The sequence below is a fragment of the Apodemus sylvaticus genome, chromosome 18, assembly GCF_947179515.1.
Source record: "Apodemus sylvaticus chromosome 18, mApoSyl1.1, whole genome shotgun sequence".
Lineage (NCBI taxonomy): Eukaryota > Metazoa > Chordata > Mammalia > Rodentia > Muridae > Apodemus > Apodemus sylvaticus.
This window is the reverse complement of record NC_067489.1, coordinates 9,680,704-9,707,612: the sequence shown is the minus strand read 5'-3', so window position 1 is coordinate 9,707,612 and position 26,909 is coordinate 9,680,704. Positions and strand designations below refer to the sequence as shown.

At 43.7% G+C, this 26,909-nt stretch overlaps 1 protein-coding gene across 5 annotated transcripts in view; it reads left to right on the top strand.

Annotated features, from left to right (window-relative positions):
- The window catches only part of Erich1 (glutamate rich 1), a 65,521-nt gene that overhangs the window by 14,605 nt on the left and 24,007 nt on the right, over positions 1–26,909 (top strand). For all 5 annotated transcript variants that reach the window (XM_052162173.1, XM_052162176.1, XM_052162172.1 and 2 more), the window contains one exon: positions 14,847–14,981. In XM_052162173.1, the coding sequence (XP_052018133.1) occupies positions 14,847–14,981 (135 nt within the window). The remainder of the gene's footprint in view (positions 1–14,846; positions 14,982–26,909) is intronic.

The window sequence follows — 26,909 nt, the reverse complement described above, 5'->3', positions numbered from 1 at the left end:
CTCTGGACAGTTATATCCTCTTGGCCCCAGGGCCTCTGCAGATGAACACACTTCTCAAGTCTTGAAAGCAGATTTTGGCAGGACAGGCCTCACGCTCTACACATACAGTGTGACTCAGTGGAGGGAATCACGTCCTAGCCACACACTGAGGAGGCCACAGTGGAGGTTTTTTTTGGTTCATTTCCGTGTTTTGTTCTGGTAAAGACCACTGGACATGGGTAGGCTTGGACTGAGCTACAGTTAGAACTGGAGCCTCTGCCGCTGTCACCTTATCCGCAGTCATTATACTGACTCCTGACAACCCTTCAGTACCCACTTGGCTTCTCTCAACTCAGGGAGGGCAAGCGATGCTTCTTGCGCATTACTCTGCGGCAAATATGTATCCTGGGGAAGTGGGGCAGCAGGAAAAGCCACAGTGAGAGCCCCAACAATTCCAGTTCCCAGGCAGCATAGTAGTGTAGACCTGGGAGAATATTCCTCAGAAGACTCACACCTAGGCCACGTGATGTATGGGCGCAGCAGGGAGACCTCTTTTGCTCCTGACAGATATATAAATATATAAAAGCTAATCTTGAGCTTATGAATTGTCTGACATCACTTCTCTGTCTTTTTTTATATTATTTCTATTGTATGATAATTGTACCATTTCTGCACCTCTCTTTCCTTCCCCCAACCCCTCCTGTGGCCCCCACTTCTTGCTCTAGCTCAAATTCAACACCTCTTTTCTTTCAGTGTTCTTTCATGTGGGCTTGGGTGTGTGTGTGTGTGTGTTTATATGGAATGTATGTTTGTGTATAAATATATATACAGATGTGTGTGTGTGTATATATACATATATATGTATGTGTGTATATATGTATATGTATACACACACACACACACACACACAAAACCTGCTTGGTCCATATACTGTTACCTGTATGTATGATTTCAAGGCTGACCGTCTAGTCTTGGGTAACCAATTGTAGGCCTTGAAGAAGACTCTTTCTTCCACTGTCAGCCTCCCTTCCCCTGGTTACCCATAGTCCTTTGTCTAGGGTCAAGGCCCCATGAGCTCTGCTCCTCGAATATTAACATGTCATCATTGTTCAGGACTTGCTTAGGCAGCCATATTGATGAGACTTCATGGGTGTCTCTTCTTTGACATTTCTAGGTGATATATCCTGTTTCTATAGATACTAAAATCCTTCTGATGCCTCTTGTGCAATGATCCCTGAACCACAGGTGCAAGAGTTGTATTGTAGATGTGTCGGTTGGAACTAGGCACCACACAATCTCTTGATCTCTTGTTCTCTGCATAATTTGACCAGTTATGGTTTTCTGTAATGGTCATTGCAAAAAGAAGTTTCCTTGATTACACATATGAATTACATGTATCTCTGAGTATAACGATACATATTTAGATGTAGTTAGAGATTGTGCTGGTTTAGTAATGTGGCAGTTGTGGGTTCTTTTCCAGATTCTTGAATTTTCTTGTACCAGATAGGTAGGTAGGTTTTTCCCCTCTTTTGAGTGTGTCTTAAGTCCAATCAGAGAGCTGCTGGTTACCACCAAAGTGTGTGTGCCATTATTGCATTCTTTTTTTAATTAAAATAATAAAATTTATTTTAGAATATACAAGTCAGTATTTTTTAAGTCATCAAAATAATTTATAATAGTTAAATGCCTCTTAAATATACACGGTATCTTCTGAAGCTAAAAGTAATATGCACTCAACCAGTTCTTAAAATCTATTTGGAACATTAAACATGATAGAAGTAGAAAAAAATCTCTTATGAAGTCCTCTATGAAAGGAAATTGTGACAAGTTCCTGATTAGACAGAAATGGATCCATCTTCCAGGGAGAATATGTAGTGTAACTATGGCTTCATAGAACGAATTGGGTAGTGTTCCTTCTGTTTCTATTTTGTGGAATAGTTTGAAGAATATTGGCATTAGGTCTTCTTTGAAGTTCTATTAGAATTCTGCACTGGTCATGGGCTTTTTTGGTTGGGAGACTTTTAACGATAGTTTCTATTTCACTAGGGGTTATGGGACTGTTTAGATGGTTTATCTGATGGTATTTGGTATCTGTCTAGAAAATTGTCCATTTCATCCAGAATTTCTAGTTTTGTTAAATGTAGGTTTTTGTAGTAAGATCTGATGATTTTTCTTAATTTCCTCAATTTCTGTTGTCTTATCTCCCTTTTCATTTCTGATTTTGTTAATTTGGATACTGTCTCTGTGCCCTCTGGTTAGTCTGGCTAAGGGCTTACTATCTTGTTGATTTTTCTCAAAGAACCAGCTCCAGGTTTTGTTAATTCTTTGTATAGTTCTTTTTGTTTCTACTTGGTTGATTTCAGCCCTGAATTTAATTATTTCCTTCTGTCTATTCCTCTTGGGTGTATTTGCTTCATTTTGTTCTAGAGCTTTCAGGTGTGCTGTTAAGCTGCTAGTGTATGCTCTCTCCAGTTTCTTTTTGGAGGCACTCAGAGCTATGAGTTTTCCTCTTAGGACTGCTTTCATTGTGTCCCATAAGTTTGGGTATGCTGTGCCTCATTTTCACTAACTTCTAAAGTCTTTAACTTCTTTATTTCTTCCTTGACCAAGTTATCATTGAGTAGGGCACCAATCAGCTTCCATGTGTATGTGGGCTTTCTGTTGTTTCTGTTGCTATGGAAGATCAGCCTTAGGTGATGTGATAGTATGCATGGGTTTATTTCAATCTTCTTGAATCTGTTGAGGCCTGTTGTGACTAATTATATGGCCAGTTTTGGAGAAGGTACCATAAGGTGCTGAGAAGGTATATTCTTTTGTTTTAGATGAAATGTTCTATAGATATCTGATAAATCCATTTGATCCATAACTTCTGTTAGTTTCAATGTGTCTCTGTTTAGTTTGTGTTTCCAGGATCTGTCCATTGATGAGAGTGGGGTGTTGAAGTCTCCCACTATTATTGTGTGAGGTGCAATGTGTGCTTTGAGCTTTAGTAAAGTTTCTTTTATGAGTGTGGGTAGCCTTACATTTGGAGCATAGAATGTTCAGAATTGAGAGTCCTTCTTGGTAGATTTTTTTTCCTTTGATGAGTATGAAGTGTCCTTCCTTATCCGTTTTTGATAACTTTTGGTTGAAAGTTTATTTTATTCAATATTAGAATAGCTATTCTAGCTTGTTTCTTGGGACCATTTGCTTGGAAAATTGTTTTCCAGCCCTTTATTATGAAGTAGTGTCTGTCTTTGACACTAATGTGCATTTCCTGCATGCAGCAAAATGCTGGGTCCTCTTTAGGTATCCAGTCTATTATTCTGTCTTTTTATTGGGGAATTGAATCCATTGATATTAAGAGATATTAAGGAATAATGATTGTTGCTTACTGTTATTTTTTATTTTTATGTTTGTGCAGCTATCTTCTTTTGAGTTTGTTGAAAGAAGATTAGTTTTTTGCATTTTCTAGGGTGTAGTTTCTATTCTTGTGCTGGAGTTTTCCATGTATTATCCTTTGTAGGGCTGGATTTGTGGAAAGATATTGTGTAAGTTTGGTTTTGTCATGCAATATCTTGGTTTCTCCTTCTGTGATAATTGAGAGTTTTTCTGGATATAGTAACCTGGGCTGGCATTTGTGTTCTCTTAGAGTCTGTATAACATCTGCCCATGATCTTCTAGCTTTCATAGTCTCTGGTGAGAAATCTGGTGTGATTCTGATAGGTCTGCCCTTATATGTTATTCCCTTACTTTTACCATTTTCCCTTACTGCTTTTACTATTTTGTTTGTTTTGTGCATTTGGTGTTTTGATTATTATGTGATAGAAGGAATTTCTTTTCTGGTCCAATCTATTTGGAGTTCTGTAGACTTCTTGTGTGCTTATGGACATCTCTGTCTTTAGGTTAGGGAAGTTTTCTTCTATAATTTTGTTGAAGATTTTTCTGGCCCTTTAAGTTGGGAATCTTCACTCTCTTCTATACCTATTATCCTTAGGTTTGGTCTTCTCATTGTGTCCTGGATTTCCTGGATGTTTGGGATTAGGAGCTTTTTACATTTTGCATTTTCTTTGACTGTTGTTTCAATGTTTTCTATGGTGTCTTCTGCACCTGAGATTCTCTCTTCTATCTCTTGTATTCTGTTGTTGATGCTTGCATCCATGACTCCTGATCTCTTTCCTAGGTTTTCTATCTCCAGGGTTGTCTCCCTTTGTGATTTCTCTATTGTTTCTATTACCATTTTTAGATCATGGATGGTTTTGTTCAATTCTTTGACCTGTTTGATTGTGATTCCCAGTAGTTCTTGCGTTTTTGGGTTTTTTTCGAGACAGGGTTTCTCTGTATAGCCCTAGCTGTCCTGGAACTCACTCTGTAGACCAGGCTGGCCTTGAACTCAGAAATCTGCCTGCCTCTGCCTCCCACAGTGCTGGGATTACAGTCATGCACCACCACTGCCCCGCCTTTCCAGTAATTCTTTAGGGGAATTTTCTGTTTTCTCTTTAAGGGCTTCTGGCTGTTTACCTGTGTTCTCCTATATTTCTTTAAGTGAGTTATTTTTGTCCTTCTTAAAGACCGCTGTTATCATCATGAGATGTGATTTTCAATCAGGGTCTTGCTTTTCTAATGTGTTGGGGACTCGCTGTGGTGGGAGATCTGGGTTCTGATGATGCCAAGTAGCCTCGGTTTCTGTTGTTTATTTTATTGCTATTGCCTCTTGCCATCTGGTTGTCTCTGGTGTTATCTGGTCTTGCTGTCTCTGACTGTGGCTTGTCCCTCCTGCAAGCCTGTCAGCACTCCTGGGAGACCAGCTCTTTCTGGGTGGGATTTGGGTCCTCAGTTCCTGTGTCCTGGGGATTCCAGGTGGGTCCCTCAGAGAAGAAGTGGTGGTCCTACCTATACTCACAGATGTGTCAGCACTCCTGAGAGACCAGCTCACTCCCAGAGGGACCTGGGTATGGAAATCTGGGACACAGGATCAGCTCTGGGCATAGTCCCCATTTATTGCATTCTTAGGGTCATAGTGCCATGGTAGTTGGTGTGATTTGTAGGTGTCACAGGACTATCGGTTGCTTCCCTCCCTTGGAAGCATGCATCAATTTTTCTGGTACCATAGTAGATCAAGGTGGTCTTCAGGGAGGAGGTTGTCAGGTCCTTTGGATCCTATGTTCAAAGTGCATGGTATCTTCAGCGATTGGGGCTTAACCTACCACCTCAGGGAGGCAATGAAGGGCAGCAGCACTAGCCTGTAATGTTTTGGGAATCTCTTGGGCAGCCCTGATCAACAGTTCAGAAGAAGGTTGCTCATGCCTGGTATTGAGGGGTTTTGATAAGTAGTCCATGGATCTTGGGAGAGCATTGTCAGCCGAGGTGTGTGCGTGTATGTGTGTGTGTGTGTGTGTAGGTATGGATAGACTCTATATGTAATCTTAGGAAGATAAACAATGCTCCTTTGATGTCTTCAGACATCCTCCTTGCTATGCCTTCCCTCCTGTATGTGTCTCCTTCCTCTCATCAAGTTAAAGTCCCCCCCCCATGCTCCCCTTTCCCTATTTCCCCCTTAAAATCACTTGCACCTTGCTATGCCCTCTGCCAAGCGGTTCCCCTTTATTTTTCTGGTTTCTGTAGTTACTACAGGCTCTATACTCACATCTGAAGACTTGGAGCCAGGAACCACAGGTAAAAGAGAGCACGTGCTATTTGTCTTTCTGCGTCTGGGTTACCTTGTTCGATCTATCTTTTCCAGTTCCAGCCATTTAACTGAAAATCTCATGATTTCACTTTCTTCACGGTTGAATAGTGTTTCCTAGTGCACGTACCGCATTTTCATTGTCCACTCACCGTTGAAGAACATTTAAGTTGTTTCATCCCCTGGTTATTATAGATCAAGCAGCAGTGACCGTGGCTGAGACACTATCTGTGGAAGAAGGATGCCAAGTCCTTTTGGCATGTACCATGGAGCGGTGTGGCTGAGTCATATGGTAGATTTATTTTTAGCTTTGGGGGGGGGGGGAGGTTCTTCAGGCTGATTTCCAACCCCACCAACAGTGCGTGAAGGTTCACTATTCCTGGTAACCTCACGACCGTCCGTGGCCAGCTCTTTTGCTATCTTTGCCATTCTGAAGTGGGGTAAGATGAAGTCTCAAAATCACTTTCATTCGCATTTCCCTAACTGTTAGGGATGATGAATTTTTCGAGATATTTCTTAGCCATTTTTATTTCTGCTACTGAGAACTCTGTTCAGATCCAAAATCTATTTGTTAATTGGATCATTTGTTTCTTTGACTCTGTGTTTTCTGAGTTATTCATAAATTCTGGGCATTAATTCTCTGTCAGATTTATAGCCGGCAAAGATTACTATTTCATGAGCTTCTTCATTCAATTTAGCTTTTCCGAAGTTTTTTAGTCCTTGAGGTCACACTTGTGCATAGTTGGCCTTAATTCATAGGCAAATGGTGTCCTATCCAGAAAATCCTTCTCTATCCTATATCCATAGTGTGCTGTGTTTTTTTCTAGCACATTCAATGCTACAGGTTTCACATCAGGTCTTCAATCCAATCGGAGTTATTTCTTTGTACAAGACAAGAAATACCACGTCTAACTTCCATCATCCCCTTGTGGACATCCAGTTTTCCCAGCACCATTAGTTGAAAACTGCCGTCTTCTTCGGTGTATATTTTGGGCATCTCTGTCAAACGCTAGATGGCTGTAGTTACCACACACTCGTGGACACACTGACACAGTGTTGTTGTTTGTGTCACAGTGGTCCTTTGCGTGTTAGTGATTATAGCTTCATTTGTTTTCTACAGTTTATTGGCTACGGTCATTCCTCTCCTCACCCCACAATGCTGCTTCCTGCCTGTGTTCTCCTTAGGTTTTGTGGGGGGGATGTAATTTTTAAAGGTCATTTGTATCATGGAAAGTTTTCCTTTCTCCTATAGCTGTGGCAGGGAGCTGGTCCAGTAGTCTTGGATGGTCATCATGGTCTTAGGAATGCATTTCTCGTGCCCAGACTATAAGTCATGCCTTGTTGTCAACCAGACAGCAGGTACCACTGTCCGTATGCCTGCGTCCTTGTCATAGGAAACGCTGGGCTGGAAGCTGGTTTCCTGCTTAAGTGGTAGATTTGTTGGAGTGGCCAAGAGTGTGAATCTTGGTAGGAACACAGGGGTTTGTTTTGTTGGGGTTTTTGTTTTGTTTGGTTTTTCTTAATGTTTAGGACAATTTAGCAAGATTCAGAAGGAGAGAATTGGAAACCATAAAGGCAAAGATTGAGCAGGGCAGGATTTGACATCATATTCCACAAATGACCACTTAAAATTGTTCAAGTGTGCGGTAAGAGATGATTGGCATCTAGACCGACAAAGTACAAAGGGAGGATAGCTCACGTAGCCAGGGACAGGGCAGATGCTGCTGAGAAAGTGTCGCCTGGAGGTGGTTTGCAGCTTGTAGGCGGGCTTTTGATTGTCATGGGTCTTGTAATCGGGAGCCTGAGCCAACTTCTCTCATTCTCTAAGCTGTAGGAGGAAATAAGCCACATCAGGCTGTTATCTGAGCTTCAGGTTATAAATCTGAGCACTCAATAATTTGAAACTGGTGTGCTGTGTATATTCAAAGATTAGAACGTTCTTCATGCAATAAAGTCAGGCTATTAAGTATGTGAGTGGATAGTACTTGATATGAGAGAAACATTCCAACCATGTGGGCAATTCAAATTTTAAACATTCAGTTGTGTTTTAATAAGGACGGTTTTATTGATGGAACTGTGAGAAATGTTTACTCTTCTCCTTGACTGATGACCACAATTGCTGTACAATGTTGTGAATTTCCGTTGTGTTTATTTGTATGTTTGTTTTTATGTATAATAGCCTGATCCATAGCCACTTAGGGAAATAAAAGAGGGTAATACAGGGGAATTGGGACATGATATTTCACAGTTTATCATATGCAAAGTTATATTTAATTGCATACATGTATGTAATATGGGATAGGAAGGCAAAAGGGGGACTTTCAGGGGAAGACAGGCACCCACAAGTTGCAGGGCGGGGCAGCAGTGGGAGTGAATTTATAGAAAGGCACACTGATACACAATACAGATTATGCAAATATGTATGCTGAATGTGATTGTTTTAAGATATTAAAAATATGTGAATGAGAAAAGGCTCAAAACTGGTTTTATGATTGTCTTGAATAATCCTTGATAATTCTTCCTACCATTGACATGAACGGGAAGTGGAGAACTTAAACATAAGTTCATCTAGAAGAGTGTTTTAAGGCTTTAAATCACTGAATCCTTTTGAGTCTTACCCTTAAGGACAGCTCCCGTGGAAAAGTGTCCATAGCACCCATGTCACAGTTCCATTTTTCCTGTAGACACGTGCCTGAAAACATGCCATGCTGGGCTTAGGAATCCCCCTGGAACTGCATGGAGAGACAGTCATGTCAGCTCTAACACCTCAGTAAGCCTCCCACAGGGCAGTGGTGTCCTTCTTCCTGTCGCCTTGCTCTGTAGCTCAGTGTACACATTCATTTCTGCATCTTCAGAAGATGGGGTCTGTGTTGTGACAGTCTTGACTCTCCTGATCCTTGTGGCCTTCCCTAGTCCCGCTAAAAAGGGAGTTATTACTTCATTAATGCACTCAGTCAACAGCACGTGAACTTGTCTGGGGAAGTACAACACCTAGAAGACAAAGGGACACCAGGCGGGTGGTGGCCCACGCCTTTAATCCCAGCACTTGGGAGGCAGAGGCTGGTGGATTACTGAGTTCAAGGCCAGTCTGGTCTACAGAGTGAGTTCCAGGACCACCAGGGCTGTTTAGAGAAAGAAGAAGAAACCCTGTCTCCAAAAAATAAAAATAAACAAAAAGAAGACAAAGGGACGCCAGCTGTGAGCTTGCAGCAGCAGAGACAGAGCCCCACCCCCAGCCCCTCGTCTTGCTGAGCTCTGGGGTCATTCCTAATGTCCCCTGAAGGCACTGTTCTTAGTATTGTTCGTACAGTGTTAATTTTGTCTTTGGGCAACTACCAGTGTGGGTGCTGACCTTGGTGCTCACCCCATCCTAGAGGCCTTCTGGTACTGTCTGTCCCAAATCCATGTGGCGCTGTCCTTGGTCCTGGCCTCTCGCTGTTTCGCCCTCCTTGCTGCAGAGCCACTGGTCTGCACTTACCCAGCTCTCCCACAGCCTAGTCAAACTGAGATTCAGGTTTCATGGACACTTATGATGAGTCCTGTCCTAACCTAGCTGTGATATTAGTGCTTGAAATCATATCAGGCCCATCAAATGTTTTTACCTGCCCAGAATGTTGCTGTAGGACCTCGATTTATAAATTCTGAGCAGTTGGGTAGACGCACCCCCCCCCCCGCCCCCGCTCCCCAGGGGTCAGAGAGTCTGAAATCCATCACTGTGCTACAGAAACAACACTGGGAATTATCAATCAGGCAACAATTTCCTTTATAAACATATTGTGTGGTGATTATAGATTGCGGAGTGGCACAACAGACTCATTCTGCCAAGCTTTAAACTCACACTCTACTGGGGACATGATCAAACCTGTGAAAAAGTAATGGGAAATATGGAAAAATTGCAATAAAACCGTGCCCAGAGTGTGGTTAGCTACAAATGTTTCCCTAGTTTCTGCAATGGGGAGATTGGAGGAATAGCGTAGTGCGGGTGGGGGGGCGGGGCAGCCACAGAGGGGCATCTGGAATGCCACATGCTGAGGTTCAGGAGCTGACCGCAGTGAGGGACACTGTGAGGGCCATTCTCGACTGACAAGCCACTGTGCCCACTTGGCTATGAAGAGCACGGCATGCAACACAAAGAAGGGAGCGGTGTAGACATACGGGATGAAGTATAAGCCAAACAGACCACTGCGGCCAGGGCACAGTGAGACCCACACCCACTGAGGTGACACACCCTCGACCTTTCCTTTACCACCACGGCCAGGGCACAGTGAGACCCACACCCACTGAGGCGACACACCCTCGACCTTTCCTTTGTTCAGGATGGTTGATTACAGGTGGCCTTCGTCTACATTCAGACACTTAAGTTGAAACTTTAGTTAGTTTAAATTTAAAATTCTGTTTCCCGTCCTGCTAGCAGTTGTGTCAGGCAGTCCTCCGCTGCCCGGTGTAGCAGTTGAGGCAGTGGACGCTCAGACACGGGGCATCTTTACCAGAGTAGCATGTGCTCCTGATCCTCCAATCCAGAGAGCGCAGAGGGGCTAACAAGTTAGTGGGGTGCAGCTTGTGTTTCTCATTTATTTTGTGGAGACCACCTGCATAGCTGAGGGAACATGAGATGACTGTGTTCCAGGATGCTACAGAACGTTAGGTGAACATGAGAGCACAGAAGTACTCAAACACAGGAGAATTCTTTCCCTAGAAAGATATATATATATATATATATATATATATATATATATATATATATATATATACACTCACACATACACACACACACACACACACACACACACACATGGCCCGAGGCCATAAAAAGTATAGATTATACTTATCAGAATTGCCACAAATAATGAACTAAGAAAACATTGGCAGCTGCTAGCCTGGGCAGAGGATTCACTTATTTAATATATAAAAAGTTAGCATGTTCATTAAAAAAAAAAAAAAAAAGGATAAACGTCTCAGAGAAACATGGCCAAAGCAGGATTATTGGCATGTCACAAAACAAATACGCAACTCTCTCAACGCTAAAGAAATAGAGCGCTCCGCTCCTGCTGATGGAAGAAATTCAAGTGACGAGTGGGTGAGGATCCTTTCTTCATCTATAATAGTGTCATGGACTCGTTGATCCACACCCTTTGTCAGAAGTGCAAGCGTGACCATCGTGAGGAAAGGCAGGCAGAGAATATGGTCATCCCCAGTACACCATGCGCGCCCAGAAGGTCTACCTCTTGGCCAGTCTCCCTGTGAAATGACTCCCATGTACTAAGATTGGCACACTCTAAGTCGTTAACTATGGCATCGCTCAGACTAGAGAATAGAAGTCTAGATTTCCATTGCAGGCTAGTCCAAGCCTTTTTATGTTTATCCGTTTCTCTGGGCAGAGGGGATGTATGCTTATACCATAGTGTACTTGTAGCGGTCAGGGGACAGCATACAGAAGTCAGTTCTACCCACTGTGTGTGTTCAGGGATTGAACTCAGGTTTGGCAAAAGTACTTTTACCGGCTAAACCTTCTCACCAGCCCTGTGGCTGGGGGAGGGGTTGAGTAAATGATTTGTGGAACACGAGTTCAGTTCCATTGAAGGTTATGCTGTCTTCAGAAGGCATGCAGGCCCCTAGGTGGACTTTTAGAATGAGAACCAAGATGTGTTATCAGGTGGAAAGGCAAAGATGTTAAGTTTACTGTATGATTCATGGCAGAGAATGAGACACGAGTAGTGTAGTGTGTCTTTCTGTTTGCGTATTGACCAGTAGCCTTGCAGAAATCCACCATGCATTGCTTCCCAAGAAAGGAGGCAGGAGGCCAGAGCAGAGTAGGAGGGAGACTTATTGTTGGACATGGGTGTATCCCCTGCACTACACCTTTGTACTACCTGTGATGGAACTGTAGAGCATCATCTTGAGAAGGGAACAAGTGAAGATGCTTTCACACCTGCATCACTTAGGCATCTTTCCAATCACATACCTATCAAACAAGCATCCTGTATGTCTCAGCAAAAACAAAATTCAGCCTAGATCAGAAGGAAATTATGACAGGAAAGAGCAGTGAATATAGAAATTGGTTAAAGAAATTATAGTGATGTAATTGAGTGTTGACTATAATAAGGAAATAATTTTTTCTTTGTTCCACAAGGAATATAAGCCACTGTGGCTGCAACAGTGGCTTATATAATCCTATATTTCTCATGGAGAAAAGGGGAGGATCCACTAGAGTAGGAACTTTGGGTGGAGGTGACCATAGCCAGGGGCAGATTGGAGGGCAGAGTATCTTGTGGAGCTTTGGTCTTAGTTCGTGTGGTTGGTAAATGCCCATAGAACTTACTGCTTTACTTTCATTTTGAAACAAAAGTAAAGGCCCAGACAGAGAGGGAAGAGCTACATTGTGTTCAGGCAGCACCAAGGACAGCGCATCCCAGGCTGTGCCTGATCTGTGTGTGTCCAGGTGACTTTTGAGTGTTTCTGATTAGAAACACTGCTGAGGTGTCACTCCACCAGGAGGAGACAGCTCTCTAGTCACGAGTACTGTGGTTTTCCAGATGCCAAAATCGAGGATTTGAAAGTTCCATGTTTTGTGGCCATAGACAGAAAGCAGGTGGGATGGTGTAAGGGAAGGAGCAATGGGTGTGGCCCCCAAGTGAGGATGAAGAGTTAAGTCAGCCTTCCTGGCAGTGTCCCACAGACAGATAGCTGCTCAAGCACGTCCCTCCTCTGCTTAGGGAGTCCCAACCCCACCAGCCCTCCCTCGTGCATTAGTAGAGATCCAGAGCCGAAGGCTTTCATTAGTAGAGATAGACTCCCACCTGCCTTCTCCTGCCTTCACGCCTCCCCTGGGGAGATCGATGGCCCCGGGAGCTATGCTGACAGACATAACACACTCTGCACTGCCTGGAGGCAGAGGACTGTAGAAACATGGCTGCCAGCCACGCCAAGTGTAGCCCATCTCACCCTTGCCCTCCCTATGCTTGCGCAAAAGGTCTGACACCTGCTTTTGAAAGTGTAAACATCACAGCACACTGTAGTCTACAAAAGAATATGGAAAACTAGAACCAAACATTAAAACAGGTGATCTGTTCACCTTTACTTACAGATGAGTGAACCGGGGCCCAGGGTCCTAGTTTCCTGGGTCTTAGTCTTTAATAGTCTCTCCTGGGCAGTGATGTCATGAGCAGCTTAGAAGCCCATCTGTAGAGCCAGCATGCGGTTGCCAGCAAAGCGTCTCCGTAGCACGGTCCATTTCCATGCTGTTGTCTCTCACGTGTGAGTCATCTCATGCTTCGATTCCATGTCACTTCCTACATCCATCCCAGTAATTAAGTGAACAATGACATTTCTAAGTTCTATTTAACTTTCCTATTAGGAAAGATTTAGTGGTTAAAAGCCTCCAAAAATACTCTGTGAAAAAAAAAAGATCAAATGTTGATGTTCCGCGATAGGATTAGTATACATAGAAGCATATCTCCATCTGCCCTGGATTCTAGCAGGGAATGGTGTAGTAATTAATCAACTGTGCGAATCAAATTAACAGAAGAAGCAGAATTCTGGCAACATCCTGAATACTTAGCCTCTAGAGATGGAGATGTATTGATGGCAGAGGAACCAGGAAAGGCTTCATGGCTTTTTGTGTTTAACTATCATAAAAGCGTGTCTTCACTGTGTTATTTTCTTCAGTCCTGATCGCCATTGGCTTAAAGTAAGATGTTAGTTGTGGATTTAAAATAAAATCCTCTGTGGAAGGCTAATGGAAATATCCATTCGTGCTTGCCAGGTACTTGAGACACTTTAATGTAAATGAAACTTAAAAACTGAAGAGGGTTGGTGGGAAATATTGAGGAGTGTGGGAGAAAAGATCCTCATCCGGTTTATATATTAAAAAAAAAAAGACAGCAAGAGGTTCGGGCTTTGCAGTTCCATTTCCAAGAAGGTATCAGAAGAAACAGAATGGCCAAGCGTGCCTAAGAATCCACAGCTAGGGTGGAATTATGATTTGGATGTAAAATACGGGTCCATGTGTTTGCACACTTGATTCTTGTCTGATGTTCTGGATCCCTGTAGAAGCTTTAAGATGCTGGGCTAGATAGAGAGCATACGTAGATCTCTGGGCCACAGGCCTTGACGTGGAACCCGGCTGCTCTTTCTGTTCTGTTCCTATTTTCCCTCCATGGAAATGTGTACAAGCAGGCCTAGCTTCCCCACTTCCACAGCCGGGAGCTCCTCTTGCACCTCTCCAGCCATTATGGGCTGTGCCTCCCAACTGTGAGCCAAAATAAAGACTTCTTGCCTGAGACACCTGTCAGGTGCTTGAGCACAGAAGTGAAGAAAATGACCATTGCTGATGGCCACAGCCACCATTCACACAGTGACCGTTCAGAGCCACCACCCCGTGCAGGATTTAGGATAAAAGATAAATAACAGTTTGTCCATAGATAGAATATTCTGTACTAGTAAAAGAATATGCTGCCTAAATCCTATGTACTGTGTTGCATTATTTCATATTATACTTAATTTTAAATTCTCATATAATGCATTATTTTATATTATACTTAATTTTAAATGCTCCTATAATACACGTGAATTGTGTGTTGCATGATGTTAGAAGGATATTATATGGATATGTCTGTATATGCACTTTGTCTCTGTCTGGGTATCTGCATGTTCTTGTGACTTAAGAGTGCCTGAGTGCACACATGTCCATATCTGTGTCTATAAATGGTGCTTTCTGTGGATTTGTGAGCATCTATTCTAAGTGTGAGGAGACGGTGTCCACCTTCTCTGTACACATTACAGACATGAAGACAGAATTAAGGAGGAACTAGGTGCAAAAAATATTGGAAGATTCATGTTATAATAACAAAGGGTATGCTATACACAGTTTATATTTTCTGTTTCATATTCATGAATTAGTTGTATTTTATATCACCTTTCAAAAGCTCACAAGTTTACATTTTGACTAACTTATTGTGAATCTGTAAATATAGATGATGCACTTGTGTCATGACCGATCATATGGCCAACTTGCTTTCATAACAAAATACTTGGCTTTTTTAATTCAGTGTTTATGACAGTGATTTGGTTCTATTGAGTTACTTGATTTCTTGTCTTCACTGAATTTTATTGGAGAAACCACGCTAATATAATCAGGACAAATAACTGTCTGCTTGTATTATGTAATATTCACTCGTGCTTGATGTGCCCCTTTTCCCTGCAGATGGTGACATTAAGATCCAGCCTGAACGTCGGCTCTACACTGTGAGTTTGCCTCCTCCGGGGTACATCCCTTGTTCGCCAGAACCGACCAGCTGTGCGGATTCCGAAAATGCATCCAGCGGCGGTGACGCAGAAGGTAAAAGAGTCTGGGCAGGAGGGAAATGGAGCCTCTTTCCATCATGATTTTCTGTCTTGTATCATTTTTCGGTCTTGTAAATTAGTTTCTAAACTGATAATTTGATGGATATGGGTAAGCATGGTATTGTATACCCACATACTGAGCTGTTAGATATTTCACAGCCATTAAAAATGATTACAAACTCAGAGTAACAGAGGAGAACTTAGACGGGACCTTATGGCTAGGATACAGTTATGAGCTAATTCATCGACGCATGGTCTGGACTAGAGTGCTCCCGCGCTATTGGCACTGCTCTTGCCTTAGTAGAACTTGCGCCATGATTTTCTAAGCTTCTCTAACTTTCTAAAAACTATAAAATCGAGGAATTAATATATTTTTATCTCTCTTGAGAAAAGATTAACCTATTATAATTGTGTCTATTGTTGAATGTCTTCTCGAAAGAGAGTATGATATTTAATGCAGTTCATTATTGAGAAGTGTTAGTGTTTCCAAATGTTATGTTTTTATCTTAATATTGAAATGGTTGATTTTCCCTTTGAAAATTCAATTTGAAAACTTTTTAAAGAGGAACTTATAATCTTCAAAGATTCCCTCATCCTAGGATGATACCTATCAAGTATAAATTAAGAAAGTCTATATCCTAAATCTTAGTTAATTTGACTATCAAGAAATTGTGTTTTTTCTAACACATTCATCTTTCTGGTTTCCTAATTAAAAAAACCAGAACCACTTAGGAGTTGGAATGACTTAGGAATCATATAGTCATTATTTCAAACTCTGTCGAAAGTCTTTGAAATATTATAAGATGGGTAATTTATTTAGGAAACTTAAATGTGTGCTTATGAAGACTGATTATTTTGGTGAATATATGTCATTGTATGCCGGGGCCAACCCTGACAGCGGGTCCTGAGGTGGGACACAGCATGGGAAGAAGGCCAGAAGCTGATGACCTCTGACCTTGTAACTCTCTCTTACTGTTCTAGGGCCAAAAGCTTCTGACCTGGCAATTTCCCAGAGAAAGAAAAAGAAAGTCAGGCGGGCATACATCACACAAACACACACATACACATACACACACACACACACACACACACTGGCTGGGCCGAACCACCTGTTTCATCAATTTCACAAGTGCACATGCATGTGTGTGTGTGTGTGTGTGTGTGTGTGTGTGTGTGTGTGCCAAAAGCCATACTTTGTTTTTTCTCTCAACCTTTTTATACCTTCTTAGACAATTCTTTATAAATATATATATGCACATAAACAGGCATGTATACACATAGACATATTATACATACACTATATATGTGCATGTATACACACACACACACACACACACACACACGGTAGATGGATCAGAGCACCAAAAGCCACACTTTATTTCTTCTCTCAGCCATTTTATACCTTCTTAGACAATTCTTTATAAAATTGCCTCATAGATAAAATGTTACACAAAAGGGGAGTTACAAAAGGATATTGATAGTAAGTTTAAAGCAGTGTTTCATCCTATAAGCTCATTATAAGTTCATAGCAACAGTTTTGCACAGCCTTGCTTTATCATAGTGCACACTTGCCGTAGCCTTCCCTGGATGGCTTATGTCAATTGTGAGCTTAATGTGTTTCATCAGAAAGGGTTCATTCATGTGATCTTATGTTCAGCCTTTCATTGTGTTCGCCCAGGGGACAGTTTTCCCAGACTTTCGTTTTCAGATAGCTAGCTCTCCGTCCCTCTCATTCTTCTTAGTTTATTTAAAGCATTGAGTTTTCTGAGCTACACCATACCCTTTTTGGAAGTACAGGGTATTCAGGGCTCTTCAGCTAGTCACCCCATGAAACTCCTCTGTGTCCCCCCACGTTACAATTTTAATTTTAGTTTTAAGCTAACATTTAAAGCAATGCACTTCATTATAACAATTTCATACACACTCCGTTCTTGTTTGTCCTTCTCCCCCGCCCCTCTGCCCCTGACTTGTTGGTTCCCTTCCTCCCTGCAGAAGTCCCCTACTGATTTCATGTCGCATGTATTGGGTCAGAATAAACTATTCACTGCCTCTTGAAGTCTGTGGGGACTGAGCTTAGGCGCTGGTGTTATGAAGGTGGTAGGTAGGGCTTCTCGCCATCTAGACACTCATCCCGACTGGGGCTATTGCTACGCCAGCCAGCACTGTAGTTGAGCTGTCTAGAAAAGCACTAAGAGCTGACATGCGCAGGAGTCTGCAGCCTGCCCCCTGCATGGAAAGGGGCAGAGCACAGGGTGTGGGCACACAGCCACTCCTGAAACACCAGTGGACCCCCACATAGAAGCAGGGTCACTGGGACGCCATAACACAGTGGCACCAAGAAGACACCTTACTAATGGGTGGGGAGAGACAAGCAGGGAGGGAATCATTTTGGACTAAACTTTCAAGGGCTTTAAAGATTTTGACTCGGTCTGGTCCTAAAGCCATACTACCGCGTGCTTCCTGGAGAATCCAGTGACGGCACATCACATCCAGATGTGCGGTGTGGGCATGATCACTCTAGGGGAAGGAACGCAGGAGTGCTTCGAAGGTCCTTTTGAAGTGTGAGCCATTGGATCAAACAATGCTTCACCCGCATGAGGTGCCGGGGAGGGGCTGGGCGGTACCAGGATTTCTCAGCAGCAACCAGATTGCATGGGTGGGCAGGCAGTAGATACTGTTCTGGAGGCTGAGATTCCCCAGGGGAAGGGACTGGCCAGAGCCACCTCTGCCCTTCCTGAGAAAGTCTTCTTGCTGGTATCTTTCTAAGTCCCTGGATAAACTCTCTTAGGGTCTGACATAGTAACAGCCAGAAGACTTGAGACTTTCAACAGTTAGGGTAGGACCTGTTGAAAGCCTTATAAATTATCTAGAGCCAGAACATCTAACATTCCATGAATTATGTGACAGACTCTGATGGTTAAGACCTTTATATTTCATCTGCGGACATTGTATCTACTTGTAGAGGGTTGGTCTCCTGACCTGGAGACAGTGTATCTAATTGTGGCAGTTGGTCTTCTGACCTGAAGAAGTTGGATCTAATTGTGAAGAATTGATCTCCTGACTTGGTACTGCTAGTTACATGTCTCTGTCCTCCCAACCCCCAAAACACACACACACACACACACACACACACAGTGTCAGCCTTGAGCTATTGACGCTCAATGCAGCAATCATCCGGACACAGTGACTTCTATCTCAGTATCTGCTCCTCACCCAGTATTAGCATGTGTTAGAATATGGATACACACAAAGATATTGGAGGATCCGGGTGAGCAGGTTCAAATTCAAAGCGAATCCTGCGGTGCCTGACAAGATAGAATGCTGTTTTATATTTCACTGTCACTGGGAGCCAAAGTACGGTTATATGCCAGTCTGGTAAAATGTATTTTGCTTCAAAATGAAAATTCCTCTTTGTGTCTCTTTTGTAGATTTCTTGTGTTCTCTGTCAGTGATTTAAGTCCTCGTTGAACCCTGTTACTCCTCCCAGTTAGAAAATGTTAACCTTGGGTCACAGCGTTTTGAGGAACCCACCTTGCACTGTTGAATACGGATGGCTCAGTTTGTTTCTCATGCCCTGTATCCACTAATTGCTTAAGTAACTGAACCACGGATGCAGCTCTGCAACAGACAGCAACAAGCCTTGACGCCTTGCCTTGTCTCCTTAGAAACAGCATTGTAACTATGCTCCCTAATTTCAGTCCCAGCTCCACAGTGAAACCCCCGGGTGTCCAAGGAGCCTGATGCCTTAGGCGCACATTATTGAAAATACCACTGGGCGATGTCAGGAGTGAGTGTATCCAGCTGGTTGCCGACACACCTGCCGTTAGCGCTTCTTCCCTTTCATCTTCCATTTCCCCAGCTAAGTGAAGACTCTGATTAGCTATTCCCTCTTCTGTTTTCACGGGCTCTCATCTCGTTACCAAGGCTGTGTCACTGGGAACAAAGTAAGCTGACAGTCATGTGTGAGGATGGCAAGCTCACGTGGTTCGAGTGGGCTTCCTGACCATCGAGCTGTGGCTTCTGGCAGCTCTGATGAGAAGGGCACAAGCCCTGCCTGATGGTGGAACCAGCCAAGGTCCTGCACCATCATCAGCATCTATGCAGAAACCTCAGCTGTAACTAAACAAGCAAGTCTTTAGAAGGAGTGCCTTTTCTTTTCTTTTCTTTTCTTTTTTCTTTTCTTTTCTTTTTTTGGGGGTGGGGAGGTTGGATTTGTTTTTGCAAGACAGGGTTTCTCTCTATAGCCCTGGCTGTCCTGGAACTCACTCTGTAGACCAGGCTGGCCTCGAACTCTGAAATCCGCCTGCCTCTGCCTCCCAGAGTGCTGGGATTACAGGCGTGCACCACTACCGCCCAGCAGGAGTGCCTTTTCTATATGCTGCCATAATTAGTGCTTTTTCCTAAATTAAAAAAAAAAATCATGGCTATAAACAGTGCTAAACAAAGGAAAATCAAATATAGAAGATGTACAGGAAGTAAAATATCATCCTCAGGGCAGTAGGCAGATGTCATAGTAAATATTAAATATATATAAATATATATGATTAACATGTATACATACGCATAGGTTTCATATAAACTGTGCTTTTAATATATCATGGAGTTTTTTTTTTTACTTTCCTATGTATATAGTTATCATTTTCCAAGAATAATAAAATCTATTTCAAGAGAAACTTCCCTTTCCAGAACTTCCAAAAGTTTATGTAGTACTATGCTAGTGTCTTTGTACATGAACACCATTACATATTCATGTGCATCTCATTGCATTGTACCTATCTGGACAGCTTCTAAAGATAAAGACTTAGGAATTAGAAGTTCCAGGTTGTTTCAGGGTCACTATTGCTGTGATGAAATAATATGACCAAAGCAACTTGAGGAGGAAAGGGTTTATTCAGCTTACACTTCAACATTGCTGTTCAACACCAAAGGAAGTCAGGACTGGAACTCAACCAGGGCAGGAACCTGGAGGCAGGAGCTGATACGGAGGCCATGGAGGGGCGCTGCATACTGGCTTGTTCTTCGTGACTTGCTCAGCCTTATATATTATAAAACCAAGGACCACCAGCCCAGGGATGGCCCCGCCCACAATGGGCCCTCCCCCATCAATCACTAATTAAGAATGCAAGGCATTAATGTAAATGCCTTTCAGCTGGATCTTATGGGAGCATTTCCTCAATTGAGGTTCCTTCCTTCCAGATGGTTCTTGCTTATGTCAAGTTGATAAAAAAATCAGCCTGGACACAGGTTAAAGCATATTTACAGAGTCTTTTATTCTATTTTTACACTAGGGGTGTGTGTGTGTGTGTGTGTGTGTGCAAGCAAGCATGCACTAGCACATGTGAACACTCACAATCACCTGTGTAGGGGCATATTTGCCACGGCATATGTGTCAGAGTCAGAAGGCAGCTTGCAGGAATTGGTTCTCTCCTTCTACCACATGGGTTTCAGGGCTCAAACTGAAGCCATTAGGCCAAGTGGCCAGGGTGCCCACCAGCCGAGCTACCTTAAGATATTTAGCAGGATCTATTAGACAGCTTCCCCAGTTCACGTTCCTAAAGTTGGCCTAAGCATTTTTTAACCTTGTAAGTTTTAGCCAATTGTTTGGATAACATCTTTTACATTTTTATGTCCATTAGGGAAACTTTCTCCTAAAGCCTAAAACTATGACATACAGATTTGAGTATAAAGATACTCAAAGTGTCTTCATGACAAAAGACTCAATGAAAAATAAGCTAAAAAGGGAATAAAGCCAAAAGCGTCTGTGTACGGCATGATTTACACCCCAGTGAGAAAAGGTGCCCTGTCCGAGAGAATGGCACCGATGGCCCAGATGTTCCTTAAAGAACAAGTGTGATGCTTCTCACAGTAAACGTGTAAACCAACCGTGCAGTGCCTCATTTAGGCTCTTCATATGGAACTGAAAATAGGTGAATTCTTCTAAAAAATAAATTTACTCATTTTAACCCAGTACTTTCTCTTGGATTATCTTTTAATTTTCTTCAGCATGCTTAGAAAACATCTTCATGCAAGTTAGTTCTACATCTTGTCCATGGCCCTCTTCACCCTCGTTCTTCCTAACCCAAGTTCTTCTCCAGATGAACTCTAAGCGTGTGGAGCAGGATGGTGTGCCTATGTGGGCGTGGCTGGCTCTGCACTCCTGAGGGGCCCAGGGCCTGTGGGAGCTCTCACGGCAGCGCTCTGTGAACTGAAGTGTACAGTTAGTCCTACAAGCAGCCTGCCGGGCCCTTGCCTGTGCCCCCCTCAGTTCAGGATTGCAAGTGTGAGTGCACGTCTCTGGGGAGTTATCTCTGAGATCAGCTGCCCATCCTCTAAGTGTGTTTTGACACACTCAAGGCTTCATTGTGAGGCAGACAGGTTTCAAATTGTATCCATGATGCTTTGACCATGTTCAACTGTAGCCGCCGGCGGCCACATGCGAACTGGATTACCTGGAAGAGAATTCTGGGGTTAACGGGAAGGGGGTGAAAGAGAAATGAGTCAAGACGACAGTTGCCGATAGAGACTGACTTTACTATTATTTAGCCAATATTTATAGTCTTTGGAAAAACCACCCTGCCCCCCAAATGGCCGAGAATTCCTTGGATCTTCTCGGTGGGTTGCCTGCTTCCAGTCACTCAGTTTTCTGCTGGTCTCCAGGTGAAACTGCCCTGAGGCGGCCCTGGTAGTTAAGGTGAAAGTGGCCGTTGAAGGGTGGAGGCTGTAGGCCAGGAATGTCGCAGCCTGAATAGGCCAGAGATAACGCCTGGGGAAGAGTGGGGGTTGCCAGCCAGGAGGGTCACAGCTAAATGCTGTGGGGGGAAGGGACATTCAACATTTTGTCTTTACTGAGGAGAGCCTGAGCCAGGACCCTGGGTACTGTACCGTGTGGGCACCGTACCGTGTGGCCGTGCAACGGGTAACGTGGCATCCTGATAGACTGATAGGAAAGTAGGGCTTTCCCCAGGGACAGCAAGGCCCGGGCTGGGCCAGGAGACACATTCCTGTATGTCACGTATGCCCGGGTAGGAGAACGGTTCATTACTATATGTGGACGTGAGGCAGAACATTCACCTCTGTCGGGGCCTGGCTTCTCCCTCTAATGAGGCGAGGTGGCTGTGAGGCTACAGATAGAGACTGCCCCAGTAAGGCATGTGGTGGGTGGGATGACAATGACCCCCATTGGCTCTTGTGTTTCAGTACTTGGTCCTCAGGTGCTAGAACTGTTTAGGAAGGTTTAGGGGGTGTGGCCTTGTTAGAGGAGTTGTGTCACCAGCGATGGGCTTGGAGGTTTTAAAAGACTCCCGCCATTCCCAGTCCCCTTCCACCCCACACTGCGGAGCACATGGAGAAGTGACAACTTTGCACCGTTGGTTCTCTCCCTCAATGTGGGTTCCCGGGGCTCAAAGTTAGGTGGTCAGGATTGATGGCAAGCACCTTCACCCACTGAGTCCTCTTGCCAGCCCCATGCATTATTCCTATAAGTTGTCCATGAAATAGGAAAGGAAAATACTTCCAGACACCAGGAAAGGGTACGCCATCAACATGGACACAGTGTAGAAGCAGGGCCCAAGTCTGAGGATTGCTCAAGACTCTGAAGTGCAGTGCAAGAGGAAAGCAATATGCCAGCCTGTGAGCTTGGACTATCAACTCCATTGTCTTCCCGTGCCCAGCCAGTCCTTACTCTGATTAAAAACCTGTGCCTGTCCTAGCAGCTGCCCCTGAGTTTGCCCAGATGACTGTGCAGAGGGCCTTACAGTCCACCTCCACCAGGGGGCTCCCTCGCGCTCCTCTGGCGCAAGGCTCCTGGGACTGAAACTCCTGACTGAAGTGAGCTTAAGTTGATTTTCAACTCGGAAGTTCATGCAGTTTGAGTGATAAAATAATTATTTTTACAAGAGTTCTGCTTCAAAAGTTTCCACACAAACGGAGCACTTGGCTCCGTGAATGCCAGGCTTAATCCACTGAACTATTCAGCCAAGGACATCAGTGTTCCTTGGATTCCTGGGGTTCCTGGGGTTGTGGAGGCCACTAGCTTCTGTGATACAGAGTAACTAATGGATAGCTGGAGGACTCCTAGTTAGAACAAAGGATAAGTGGTGTTGCAATTTCAGTTCACACTCAGCTCTGATCCTTAGAAAGTCTGAGTAAAAAGGAGCCGAGAGAAGTTCTGACGCCTAGTCAGTCAATCGGAATGAACCCAATTGTGCTACGCTGGGCTCTAGAAGGCATCAGCTCGTGTTTATAAGGACCAACAAGTAGGTGCCGTATTTGGCTTTCGGAAGTCAAGGAATTCTGCTGCCTCTTCCTTAGTTCTGCCTCATCTAAAATCCAAATTGTTTGAGAGCCACCCATTGCAGATGTTGGATGTGCAAAAACACCCTTGACAGGAATCCTTCCTGGTAGAGAAATAGCAGTTGGTAAGGAAAAAAAAAAAAAAAGATTGTCTCAGTAATACAGACCATACACTGTAGAAATGCAAATGATAGTGGGGTCAACTTTTAGTCCATGCAGTATAAGCAAGAAGAAATTAGGGAAAAGAAGAGGGATGGTTGGGGCTCAGGCCGGAAGAGCAGTGAAAGCAAGAGGTTCCCAGTGGGTGTGCGGCGGAAACCGTCCTGACGCGTTCAGCGTGACGCATCCTCAAGGCTGTGAATGATCTTCCTTCGCCAAGAGTTCATGGTGCATACGACTCAGTCCGAAACCATAGTTCTAAAAATGAATCTAAATTCTTTTAATTATTATTCTTTTAAAATATGCTCATGTGGGCAAGACATGAGTTTTGCTTGACACTGTAATATTTAACACCACAGAAGAAAATATGCAGGATGTGATGTGGGCTGCATGCCACATCTGAATACCGAATACCGAATACAGCCAAATACTGTCTCCAGAAGAACCGTCAAACCACGTCTCCCAGTCGGTGAGGGGCTCCAGACTAAACGGCACCAAATGCCAAACTTAGGAAACAAATATAGACAGTTTCTCTCTAGAGAAGTAATTTCTAAGCACTATGTGAGGAGGTGGTACACGGTCACACATTTTAGAGTTGTTTTTTCCTTCAGTAATTCATGTCAGGCCACCCCACTAAAATTAAAAGATGGAACCTGAGAGTCAGAAATAAGTACCAAGTAGTGAAAGGCTTCGATGTTTAGTCATCATCTCTGAGAACTCGGTTGGCTCTGTTCCCTCCCAGCAAGAGGTGGGAAATGCAGCCCGGCACTCTAGTGGCTGATACCAGGAAGAGAAAGCCTGTTCTGAACCTAACAACTGACTATCCACTAAAGGCAGCAGAAGAGCCAGTCGTATACTCCAAGAAACATAGGCATGATGGGAGAATCCTGAGGTTGTCCTCCAGAGATGAGAGAAGGCTCCTGAGCAGGCGAAGTCTGTATGCTCTGAGAGTAAACATCACCTCCTGGGCATGGGCGTAGTGCCTCCAATGCATGAGCAAGATGTTCAACACGGCAGCTGGACATGAGTCAGGATGGACTCACTCTGGCCGGGACCTTGCCTGTTTCAAGTCTGGAGTTTTGTTTGTTTATTCCATGTTTTGCCAGTTCCCTTTCCTGGGAATATTTATGCCTCCGTTTAAGTCCTGTGTGGACCAAGCCCTGTGCTGACCGGCTCCCCTGATGAATGTCTTTGGAGACAAAAAAGATAACCTGGTGTGTGCTGCTTTGTTCTTGAACTCAGGAATATATTTGTTCTGACCAGTTTTATGTCAACCTGACACAAGCTAGAGTCATCTGAAAGAGGGAAACCTCAATTGAGATAATGCCTCCATAAGACCCAGCTGTAGGGGCTGGAGAGATGACTCAGCAGTTAAGAGCACTGACTGCTCTTCCAGAGGTCCTGAGTTCAATTCCCAGCAACCACATGGTGGTTCACCGCCATCTGTAATGGGATCTGATGCCCTCTTCTGGTGTGTCTGAAGACAGCGACAGAATAGTGTACTCACATATGTAAGATAAATAAACCTTTATATTTATACGAGTACATCGTGGAAGAGCAGTCAGTGCTCTCAACTGCTGAGCCATCTCTCCAGCCCAGATCTTCTTTTAATACATATATATTTCGTTTAAATACAGAAGCCCTTCCCGACTTGCTCTCTGGCCATGGTGTTCGTTCCATCACAGCGCTGGTGGCCCTGACCAGGACAGTGCTCTTCAGAGCTGTCATTCCTGTCAGGCTCGGCCACACTGGGACCCACCCTGCCCCCACCCTGCCCGGCCTGCCAAGGCCTAGTGGTCCTCGTTTTAACCTCGTCTGATTTTCTTTTTTGTGGAATATTTTACTGTACTTAAAGAATCTATAGCTTTACGCTTCTTTAAAATTTTAAACGTCATTTCACGTGTTTTGTTTTTCTTTATTTTTAATACATTTTAGTTAAACTATGATTTCATAACTTCCTCCTTCCAGTTTCTCTCTCCTGACCCTCCCAGCCCATGACCTTCCCTGAGCCTTCAGTGCAGGAGCTCTGTGACAGATGGCCAGCTAGTGCCACTCCCCCAGCGTTCGCTGTCCTGTCATTGTCTGGTTCCATATGAATCCTTTTTTTTTTTTCTGTGAAGAATGCTGTAGGTATTTTGATTAGGACTGCACTGATTCTCTAAACTGCTTTGGGAAGCATAGTAATTGTATTATTAGTGCATTTCCCACTCTCTTCAGAGATTTGAAGTTTTCCTTTCCTTTCCTTTCCTTTCCACCGTTAGGTTTCTTCCGGTCTAGCAATTTTAATGAACTTTTTAGGTTCAATAAGAAACGGTCTCAAAATACATATAAGTAGATGAAGAGCAACTGAGGAAAGACATCTAATATCAGCATCTGGCTTCTGCACTACCCTCAAACGCATGCACACACACATACTAACAGATACATACATACACGTCATATAAAATTACAGTGCTCTCTGCATTTCCATCGTTTTCTCCCAACTCTCCCTCTCCCCACCTACCCATCTCCATATTCTTTCTCTGAAAACAACAAAACAAGAGAGAAAACTCCAAAACAAAATGAAACAAGGACCAAAAACCATGGAGACTCTTGAGTCGTCCGAGTCTCCCTGAGCACAGTCTGCCCTGGGGTGGGACTGGTTTGCCCAGTGCTCCCTGTTGAAGAAAACTGATTTCCATGCCCCCAGCAACTGCTGATTACAAACAGCTTCTTGATTGTGGGTGAGAGTGTGTGCCCGCCCATGTGCTGGAGTTTTGTCTAGTTTGAACTTCACACACAGAGAATTAAAGTATTTAGATAAATATTAACCTAGAAAATTTGGAACTTACGTCAGAGTATCAGCTTTTTCAGGAAGGAATTCAGGAACTGATCTTATTAAAAAAATAGTTAAGGAGTACATGTTTGTCCACATCCTTATCACGTATTCATAAAGTAAATACGACCTCAGCAATGAATAAGTGCTTCAGTCGGTCTTTCCTTAGATGGCATCTGCCCTGGTTAGGTTTCTTGTTGCTGTGATAAAACACTGATCAGAACCAACTAGGAGAAAAAAGGGTGCGTTTGCTCACAAGCTGAGGTCCACCTGCGAAGGGGATTAGGGGAAGTAGGGAGGCCGCCAGGAAGACCGGAATCTGGAGCCAGGAGCTGAAGTAGGAAGATCAGAGAATGCTGTTACTTGCTCCTTCCGGGGCGCTTTCTCAGCTGCCTTCCAATTATAGCCCAGGCCCGCCCTCATAGGGATAATCCCGCCCACAGTGGGCGGGGCCGTTCTACATCAATGACCAATCCAGGAAATGCCCAGTTCCTTCTTCCCAGTAGTGTCAAGGCAACAAAACTAGCTAGAACAGTATCTGATTACTACCAGGCACTGGCATTTAAAATCACAAAAAGGTCATCCGTTCTCCTCGACTGATGCATTTGACTCCCCACTCGCTTTCTGATACCCCGTGGATTCTTTTAATATGATTCA